An 11070-nucleotide genomic window follows, 5' to 3' on the forward strand; every position below is an offset into this window, starting at 1 on the left:
GGGCACCCTGGAATTTCACGTTTATCCCATTTCATTCGCACCAAAAATCTGCCATTTTCTGTGGAAGATGTCAAAAATGTTTGTTTGCACTGCAAAGTCTGCGCTGAATTAAAACCTCGATTTTATCGTAAACCACCCGAATTGTTGATTAAATCGATGAGACCATGGGAAAGACTTAGCATTGACTTTAAAAGACCCCTCGATGGCAGGAATAAGTATATGTTGATTGTTGTTGATGAATATAGTCGCTATCCTTTCGCATTTGCATGTAAAGACATGACTTCGCCTACTGTTATTCGATGCCTTGGTCAACTCTTTTCTTTATTTGGTTATCCCTTGCATATCGAGCTGTCGAGCTGTTGGACGCAAACTCAAGTTTCGCCCATGTGAGATTTCCCAATGGTCGAAAATCTTCCGTCTCAACCAACGATCTTGCCCGAACAGCTAGAAATGGATCAAACAATGATAACATGGTTTCTACTCCTTCTGAATCTCCCTTTCAAACTTCACTCACACAACAAAATCTTACATCAGAACCTCCATGTACACAACGAAACCCTTCACTAGAAACCGCAGGTACACAGCAAAATCTTACACCGGATATTGATGCAGATGCTCATACTTCTTCGGAAACTAGTCATGAAATGACTGAATCTCCCTTAACTATTTCTACACACCCGAGACGTTCTTCTAGAGTAACTAGACCACCTGAAAGATATGGTCACAATATATACGACGTTTGAGATGCCTGTAGGTATAATGCATTTATTCATCATGTATAAAATGTATTTGTTGATTATTGTATCGTTTTGTCAGTTTGTTATTGTTTTGTTCAAAGATGATGTTCCGAAGATGAAGGAGGGAAGAATGTGGTATTTACGTATTGACAACGTCTGAAATTTGTGTTTGGCAGTTACGTCATCTGCTGCTTGATTAAGAAGCGCGATGCCTCTGGCACCGCAAGCCACCTTTCCTTTCAACTGCTTTGCCAGAGCGTCGCAATCTTGTGTTTGAAACTATATGTTACAGTAGAAGTTTTTGTTGTATGCCTACTACGTTACCTATTGCTATTAGTTTGTCTTTAGTTCTTATTGTTTTGTGTTTCTATATTTCAGTGAATAAAAGCCTCAATTGGTTATTAAATGTTTTATCACACCTATCACCGAACTACATATGAACGACAATAAAATTGTAACCAACAAAAATAGTATCATAGAGCTTCGGTAGAAAGTTTGTCTTGTTGAACCATAAGCATACGAAGCCGAGTAACGTCATCAAGTTTAACATCTTCAAGTTTATTACATATAGAAACACAAAACTACTTAATTTGTTGCGTAGTTTTGTGTTTCTATGTGTAATAAACTTGAAGATGTTAAACTTGATCACGTTACTCGGCTTCGTATGCCTATGGTTCAAAAATAGTATTTTAAGAAAAACACACATCTTCTACCACAAAATATGGGGAATTAATGAAAAAATCGATCCAACTGTTTGTTTGTCGATCCAGGCTTACACCCGGTGGTTGAAGATTTAGATTAAGTGGGCGGGAAGACAAGGAAGCCAATCTTCGTGTCCGCCTTCAGGCATGCCTTTAAGTGTCCTGCCAGTGACACATCCGCATGCTCTTGAGTGGTGTCGAACCGGTGCCCTTTCGATTGCCGTTCCAGGGCTTTCACCACTCGGCTATGCAGCCGACATGCTATGCCGACCGCTATGCAGCCAACCACTGAGCTATGCGATCCAACTGAACTAGATGAATATCTAAACATTTTGAATTACACCACAATGCAGGCAGATGAAGCACAAGAAAATGTATAACAAAAGATGAAATTAATAACGCAATTGATACATTAAATAAGAATTCAGCCCCTGGCTCGGATGGCCTCAGCGCAATCTTTTATCAAAAATGTTGGTACATTTTGAAATATGATTTGCTTGAAATGTATTCTAACGGTTTTCTAAAGAAGACTATGACCGTAACGATAAGAGAAGCCATTGTTAAACTTTTTCACAAAAAAGGAGATAAATCATTGCTCAACAATTGGAGACCAATCTCATTATTGAACACTGATCACAAAATTTTAAGCAAAATCCTAACCAATAGGATCACCCCCTCAATGAAAACACTGATTCAACCCAAACAAAATGTGGTCTACCGAGCAGACGAATTGAACACGCTACAATGAATATTCAAGCAGCCATCGAAGCATCGAAATTAAAAAACAGGAAATTTTGTATAACGGTAACAGACTATGAAAAAGCCTTTCACAGAGTGGAACATTCTTTCTTGTACAAAATACTTCAAAAAAATTAGATTTAAGCCAGTGATGATTTCATACTTAACCCTTAGCTACTTAGTCGAGTTGAAATGAATCGAGCATGGACAAAACAATTGATATGAGACGAGGCATACGACAAGGATGCCCTCTGAACATATTCTTTTTTATGATATGAGCCGACGTACTCGCACGTCGCATAGAGATCAATGCATCAATAAAACGTTTCTCCATAAATCAAAAAGCAGTAAAAATCGAACAATACGCAGACGACACAACATTTATCACAAACAACCTTAATTTAACTACTGAAATACTTAACCCTTTGCTTTTCAACGTTTTTTTGGAAGTTAACTGCTCAAGGGGGGGCCGTTTTTGGATCAAATTCAATCAGCTGTTACGAGTTATCCGCTGATGCTATTTCAACAGAAGTTGCACTGGTGTGAAAGCAAATCATTTGTCTATAAGTTTGAAAAGTCATTATTTTAAAATTTTATATGTTAAACTTGATATTTCAATTTTTGCAAAGGTACCCAAAAACGACAATTTTGATTTAACTTGCCGCCTTTAATTAACCGTGCTAATCCGATTTCATGCAAACTTCTAAATAACAAAGAGCTCGATCGAACGCACGAAGTGTGTGTGCGGTGTGCCGAATCATTGCATTGATTAGAATTTACGACTTGCGAGCAAATCTTATTGTAAGCTACTCACTGATTCTAAAATAGTTACAGTCAGAGTAATATTGTTACACGAATTTGAAAAAAACAAAACTGCGTTTGTTGTCTTACATTTTTATCCTAAACTAATGCATTCCGAAACTCATGGCTAGCTTCTAGTTTTATGGAACCAAATTTCTCATAAGTAACACCTTAGCCTGCTTGAATAGCTGTTTACATCTTCGTTTGTGTATTTTAGGTCTACAATTGAGTTTGTAGTATGAATATTTTTAGTAGAGAGAAGACAATTGAACAAGTTGTTGAAATAATCTGAAATTTCTAAGTTCAAATTAGGTGCTTTTGAAATTGTGGATTTGTGTCAAGTCGCATCACAAATATCATGCAGGCCACATCATAAGTCATTTCGCTTACGGGTGTTTATAAACATGACTCATAAATTACATCCACAAAAAATACAGCATTTACATCAACAAAGCTAAGTTCGAAGCTCACTTTTTATTGAAGATTGTGTCAATCAATTTGAAAATACATTTTTAGTCAGCCAGCGTCGAAATAATGCAACAGCGAATTGAGGAACATGCGTAAACAAAGGAAATGTGAAATAACCCACAGTCAGCAAATCTACATAAATTTAACGTTTACAAATGTTGAATCAATGTAAAAGGACTGGATTGCTGACTGGGTCCTTATTGTTTGAAGCACTAAAAATACGCGTAAAAGCGACAACGTCAGCAAGGCAGTGATTATGTTTCTGGCCAAAAAAAAATAACGTTTGACTTCAAAGATAAAAATGATTATAACGAAGCTTCAAAGTTTGTCGTAAAACATTTTACTGAGATACAATAAACATAATCATTTTGTGCCAGATTGTGAGAAGACTTCCTAGATTCTTTCCAGCCATTTGCATGATTGCAAATTATTTTCTATAACTTTACATTGCTAAAAAATGGCTTCTTTGTTGAAACAACGTGGCTACAATTCTATAAAAAATTCTTAGGCCTACTACATTGAAGTAATGAAATGTTTTTTTGTGATTTTGCTGATGACGTTTTACAATATCCGAGAAGTAAAAAATAATAATGATGAATTATTTTACAAAACCGTGGTTTGCAAGTGCTTCACAAAAAATTGTTGGGGGAAAATTTACTATTAGACGTAAAATGTTTGTAAAAGAAAATTGTCGGTTTACGTATTTATAATGTTTATTGCGCTGTTATCGAATTATAAACTGCCTGTAGGCTATTGTCTACCTTTGTGGTTGCCGGCCAGCTTAGAGCAGCATGCAAACTAAGCGTTTATGGTATTTGCATCGTGTTATGATTCTCGAAAATTTCCCACAAGGTCTTTATTTTTATCGTGATATTTTGTGCCTCTTCTGTCCTAAACTTGAAGTTATTGTGCAGCACTATCCACATCGGTTTTTAGACTCAGTCTTCATTGAAAATCTTTTGTGTGGTGCATCATTTCAAGTAGTGTCTTCCCCTAAACTGTTACACAAATCGCCCAGAACCAGGTTGATTATTATGTATCTTACAGCAGTTGAGAGCCCGTTATTGTATGTGTGGAATTATTACTGTAGATGTCTGACTAAATTCATGCCAAAGTCGAGCAAATTCTGCTTTCGGGATCCTTGCCGTTATTTACTGTATTTTTTGTTGATAAGTTTAGGCAGCATTTTTCCAAGATAAATGAAGACATCGGTATTGTTCGTCACTTAGATTTAGTTTTCTCAGCATTATTTATTCATTCTTTGATCCACTAGTTTGTCCCACTTTTGGTATAATCGGATCGTTTATAAATGGCGGGTCTTCACAATAGCCGGCCTCTTATACATTGGCGCAACGTATTCAGATGTTGAATCAATGATGAAGAAAGCTGATTTGTTGTTTGTCTTATGTGACGCCTAAATTTATGCCTCGTCTACAGTACAAAATATTTTGTAATGTACATTGTGTACATTGTACATTTTGTTTGTAGGCCTACATTACAAAATATTTTGTAATGTAGATGAGGCATTATCATCTTTATTTTGCGCTCTTTGGAACAAAACACAGTGCACTGTGAAACAAAAATACAGGACATAACAACAAGTAGGCGACATAAAGCAGTGAAGGGACGCCATCGAGTTAGCTGCTACGTGTAAATGGAGCCTATCTCATAATTTTGAGTGTATCTCACAATTACTGTTTGCAAAAACGCTATTTCTCCGGCTTCTCCCAAAAGCATTTGCAGTGATACATTTCCTCAATTGCAAGTTTTGTCAATAAGAGCATTTCCATTGAACGTTTATTTCGAAACCAGGTTTTCGTGTCTTTATCCAAGAGAAGATTTCTTATTGTAACGTTTTTTATTCGTCAATGAATATTATCTGCTTGAAACAACTGTTTTGACTAGTTTGTGGCCTCCATAGCCTACTATTTTGATCGTGGATTGCTATTCTTCTTTGTAGTGCTGATAACGCAAAAAAGCTTGCTATTATTGTTTCTAATTAACAGCTTTGCGATCACTGGCTTTTCTTTGTAGCATAAGAAATAACGCGCTTTGTATTATTGAGGTCAAACCAAACAAAGGAAAGCAAGAGGATGTTTCTCTCTGCTCGCGCATATCGATGCACGAAGCAATTATGAGCTTATGGCTTGTTATCGCAATGTAATCCATTTCACGCTTTGCTGGAAGTTAGCTAGAAATAGCAAAAATTCACCAAAATCTTGAATTTACAAGAAAACTACACAACTTTTAGCATCAAATTTAATATCATCAGATCCGCCTGGCAATTTTAGGAAAAGTCAAGAAAAACCAAGTGCATGGCGTTACTGTGCTTCAAATAATTAAAGGAAATATGAGGGGGGGGCCAAATCTGGCCTCCCTTTGAGGAGCAAAGTGTTAAAGAATTGAAACTTTACCAACAAATGTCAGGATAAAAATTAACAAAAATAAAACACAAATGCTTCTATCACAAGCTGAGTTACAAAGTGAGGTACAACAACACTATCCACATATTCAAATTCAAAATGAAATAAAAATTCTTGGAATCTAGTTAGGAAACAACAAAAACTCGACACTCTTAAATGGGAAAAAGTGATAAAAAAACTGAAACGACTGCCAACATTCATAAATTTCGTCCACTCTCTATTCTAGGAAAAATCACCATAATAAATACTCTCCTCATGCCTATATCTCTTCACATGGAAAGAGTGTTTTCTACTCACAAAAAAAACACATGTAATCCTTAAACAAAATCTTATATAATTTTCTATGGTATCCATCTCCAATTGAGCAATTAAGAAGAACTAAAATCATAGCAGAAGTTAAAAACGGAGGATTAAAAAATGATTGACGTAGAAACAAATTTCAAACCAGTAGAGCTGACCGAATTAGAAACCTGTCCACACTCGATAAAGCTACAGAGCTATAGCATGAGTGGGAAAAGTACAATCTAAATTATAAAATAAGGCACATCAACCCAAAATTAACTGCAGACAGTGCACACCGTTTCGACCTCCCGGTCTCATTAACTGCAGACAGTGCACACCGTTTCGACCTTTTTTTTTTTTTTATTGTCGCTCTACAACAGCTAAGGTCTTTTAGCGACAGGGCTCATTTTTAATTTGTATCAGGTTTACGATGTTATCACATTATTACCCGACTCATTCTCACTGCGCTATGCAGGATAGAACACAATCGGTACCGTTTTTAAAGTCTTCGGTTTGACCCGACCTGGAATCGATCTCAGATCTACCAGCACCAGAGCCGAAGGCGAAACCACTCGGCCACTGAGCTGGCTTTTATTCACTGAAATATAGAAACACAAAACAATAAGAACTAAAGACAAACTAATAGCAATAGGTAACGTAGTAGGCATACAACAAAAACTTCTACTGTAACATATAGTTTCAAACACAAGATTGCGACGCTCTGGCAAAGCAGTTGAAAGGAAAGGTGGCTTGCGGTGCCAGAGGCATCGCGCTTCTTAATCAAGCAGCAGATGACGTAACTGCCAAACACAAATTTCAGACGTTGTCAATACGTAAATACCACATTCTTCCCTCCTTCATCTTCGGAACATCATCTTTGAACAAAACAATAACAAACTGACAAAACGATACAATAATCAACAAATACATTTTATACATGATGAATAAATGCATTATACCTACAGGCATCTCAAACGTCGTATATATTGTGACCATATCTTTCAGGTGGTCTAGTTACTCTAGAAGAACGTCTCGGGTGTGTAGAAATAGTTAAGGGAGATTCAGTCATTTCATGACTAGTTTCCGAAGAAGTATGAGCATCTGCATCAATATCCGGTGTAAGATTTTGCTGTGTACCTGCGGTTTCTAGTGAAGGGTTTCGTTGTGTACATGGAGGTTCTGATGTAAGATTTTGTTGTGTGAGTGAAGTTTGAAAGGGAGATTCAGAAGGAGTAGAAACCATGTTATCATTGTTTGATCCATTTCTAGCTGTTCGGGCAAGATCGTTGGTTGAGACGGAAGATTTTCGACCATTGGGAAATCTCACATGGGCGAAACTTGAGTTTGCGTCCAACAGCTCGACAGCTCGATATGCAAGGGATAACCAAATAAAGAAAAGAGTTGACCAAGGCATCGAATAACAGTAGGCGAAGTCATGTCTTTACATGCAAATGCGAAAGGATAGCGACTATATTCATCAACAACAATCAACATATACTTATTCCTGCCATCGAGGGGTCTTTTAAAGTCAATGCTAAGTCTTTCCCATGGTCTCATCGATTTAATCAACAATTCGGGTGGTTTACGATAAAATCGAGGTTTTAATTCAGCGCAGACTTTGCAGTGCAAACAAACATTTTTGACATCTTCCACAGAAAATGGCAGATTTTTGGTGCGAATGAAATGGGATAAACGTGAAATTCCAGGGTGCCCAAGTTTTTCATGGATTTTGGTAAGATCCGGTGAGTTAGAAGATAGTGTACACGCTCTGGATAACGCATCTGGAACCAGATTGCTCTTACCGGGTCGATGCAAGATGTCGTAATCGAAATTTCCCAATTCGGCACGCCACAGCTGGACTTTGTTGTTTTTAATTTTACCTAGTCGTTTTGGGTCAAACATGAAGGAAACAGCCCTTTGATCTGTCAAAAGTGTAAACTTGCGGCCATGTAATAAATGGCTCCACTTTCTAACCGCATCCATGATAGCCGAAGCTTCTTTTTCTACAGTTGAATAGTTTGCTTTGCAACGAGAAAAGGTTCTAGAGTGAAAGGCAACAGGTTGCCCTGCCTGATTTAAAGTGGCAGCTAAGGTATGCTCCGAAACGTCGCACTCCACTACAAACGGAATTCCTTCTTTGACACTGGTGAGGCAAGCAGATGCAAGACCCTCACGTAAAGTTTCGAAGCTTTTAATAGCGTCAGAGGGTAGAGGGAAAGAAGATGATAGATTGGATTGTACTAAAGGGTAACCTTTTCAGGAAAATCAGGTACCCATTTGGCATAGTAAGAAAACATTCCCAAAACCCGTTGTAATTCCGGTTTAGATTTCGGCAAGGTAAGTTCGAGCAAGGGTTGAAGGCGTTCGGGGTCAGGTTTGATTTTATGGTGTGAAAGTCTATAGCCCAGCAAGTCAATCTCATTACGAGCAAAAACACATTTCGATTCATTAAAAGTTAAGCCCTCGGCTTTAGCTGCAGCAAACGAGGCGTTTAATTTCGCGTCATGATCTGCTCGATCATTGCCACACACAGTTATATTATCAAGATAGGCATAGGTGTCAGTCAAATTATGCTTTTCGATCAGTTTGTCAACAATTCGTTAAAAAAACGACACACCGTTAGTAACACCAAATGGTAAGCGCGTGAATTGAAATAATTTTCCTTCGGCTTCAAAAGCTGTAAATGGGCGGTCAGCAGGACAAAGCGAAATTTGATAATAGGCGGATTTTAAATCTAAAGTGCTAAACACAGATCCTTCGGCGATTTTGGCAATTTGGTCACTTATTTTAGCAAGCGGATAAGCATCAAGTAATGTAAATCTATTTATAGTTTGCGAATAGTCAACAACCATTCTTGGTTTATGTCGTCCATCTCTTGCAACCAGCACTTGCGCTCGCCATGGTGAATAAGAAGGTTCGATAATTTTCTCGGACAAAAGTTTGCTCACCTCCTCCCGGATGAATTTACGATCTTTTTGATTGAAATTCCGAGACTTAGTAGCGATGGGCTTGGAGTTAGGTTCCAAACTTTGAAATAAACGAGGAGATTCCATGGTTGAGGCAGATACCCCGCAGTAAGAGTCTCCAATTACTAATTTTTTTTGTGATCCATCAAGTTTGAACACAACTTCTTCATGCTGGTTCAGAAAACCTTGGCCTAGTATGATGTCGGCACAAAGTTTTGGTACTACTCCAAAGACGACGTTGGCATACTTTCTCTCTTGAAGTTTGACGTCAGTACACACATTCCCAAGCACTTGTGCAGTCAGTTGGTCCGAAGCCATTGAAACTTTAGATGGCTTGCCTTGAGGTTGCAGTTTAATAAATTTTGCAGCTTTGGCACTCATGAAGTTGTCGGATGCACCTGTGTCCAGCAAGCAATCGAAATCCACCCCTTTTATTTGTGTACGTAATGTGGTTTTATTTAAGCATTCTGGGACTGTACCAAGAACAGAAAACAAGTGAGATTTTTCAGCATCATCATGGGCTGCGTTGTCATCATCAAGTGGGGACTTGTGGCCTGCAAATGGTATTGCAGCTGCTTTCCGAAGGTTGTTTTGGCAAACACGTTGGAAATGACCAATCTTGCCACAAGCATTGCAAAGCTTGTCTTTCGCTGGACAGAAGTATCTGCATGGAGATTACCTCCACAAAAAAAACACTTGCGCTTTGTGCATCGGTTAGAAACTGTAAATTTCATTGTTGCCGTTTTTACATCGCTGCTGGATTAGTTAGAAATGGATGAAGCATGCTGGGGTGGATTAGTTAAATAAGAATTTGAGTGTTTTTTGGCTTGGTCCAGCATTTCAGCTTTTCTAATGGCAGTTGGGAAATCAAATTTTTGCTCTTCAAGTAATCTCTGTCGAATAGTATTGGAGTTGATGCCATTAATAAAAGCATCTCTTGTAGTTTCGCCCTTGTAGGTCTCGGCGTCTACGTTTTCGAATTCGCATTCTCTTGCTAGTTGACGTAATGCGTGAATGTATTCATCGATGGTCTCTTCAGGATTTTGAACTCTGGTCATTAACAAATGTCTAGCAAACACAACATTTTTCTTTTTATGATAAGCATTGTCGAGTGCTGTCCTTGCTGCGGCGTAGGTCCCTGCATCTGCGATGAAGGCGTAGATTCTGTGTGAGAGTGAGTTTGCTAGTAACCCCAGCTTGTCGATGTTCTCTGGATTTCCTTCGTTTCTTTCAACCGCAGTTAGAAAAGTTTCAAAAGTTTTTTTCCAGTGATCGTATATTTTCTTTGCTTCGGGCTCCTCTGGAAGGATCTCCAGTCTGTTGGGTCGCAACAACTTGTCCATTAAATCAAGTGAATAAAATTGTGATGAAACATTTAATAACCAATTGAGGCTTTTATTCACTGAAATATAGAAACACAAAACAATAAGAACTAAAAAACTAATAGCAATAGGTAACGTAGTAGGCATACAACACAAACTTCTACTGTAACATATAGTTTCAAACACAAGACTGCGACGCTCTGGCAAAGCAGTTGAAAGGAAAGGTTGCTTGCGGTGCCAAAGGCATCGCGTTTCTTAATCAAGCAGCAGATGACGTAACTGCCAAACACAAATTCCAGACGTTGTCAATACGTAAATACCACAATAGGCCCCTAGTATTATTTTACCTCTTTTCGTTTCAAGATGAAAGAATCCTTTGCTCGTTTGCTCTGAATTGTTTTGAGGTATTTTGCAGCGAATTTGTCCTCCTCTTTGCGTGTTATTGTGAAATTGTTTAATAACATCGGTAAATTTTGCTCGGTCAGATTTTAAGTTTGGATGAAATTCATTTTCAATCTTAGAGTTTAAAATCTGGAGACGTTGGCTTGCTGTGGCATATGCTTCTCGTTGTATTGCTGCAAGTTGCTGTCAGAGTTCTATCAGCTTATTTTAAAGTATCTCTTTTCCTTCAT

At 38.0% G+C, this 11070-nt stretch overlaps 1 protein-coding gene across 1 annotated transcript; it reads right to left on the bottom strand.

Moving 5' to 3' along the window:
* Window positions 1-292: 292 nt before the first annotated feature.
* Window positions 293-10459, bottom strand: LOC145769182 (uncharacterized). The gene is made up of 5 exons (XM_082580772.1): window positions 9903-10459; window positions 8768-9780; window positions 7953-8390; window positions 7288-7419; window positions 293-444 (listed from the first exon to the last, which is right to left on the bottom strand). The coding sequence occupies exons 1-5, from the start codon at window positions 10457-10459 to the stop codon at window positions 293-295; spliced, it is 2292 nt and encodes a 763-aa protein (XP_082436898.1).
* Window positions 10460-11070: the final 611 nt, after the last annotated feature.

This window comes from Aplidium turbinatum, chromosome 4 (genome assembly GCF_918807975.1).
Source record: "Aplidium turbinatum chromosome 4, kaAplTurb1.1, whole genome shotgun sequence".
Lineage (NCBI taxonomy): Eukaryota > Metazoa > Chordata > Ascidiacea > Aplousobranchia > Polyclinidae > Aplidium > Aplidium turbinatum.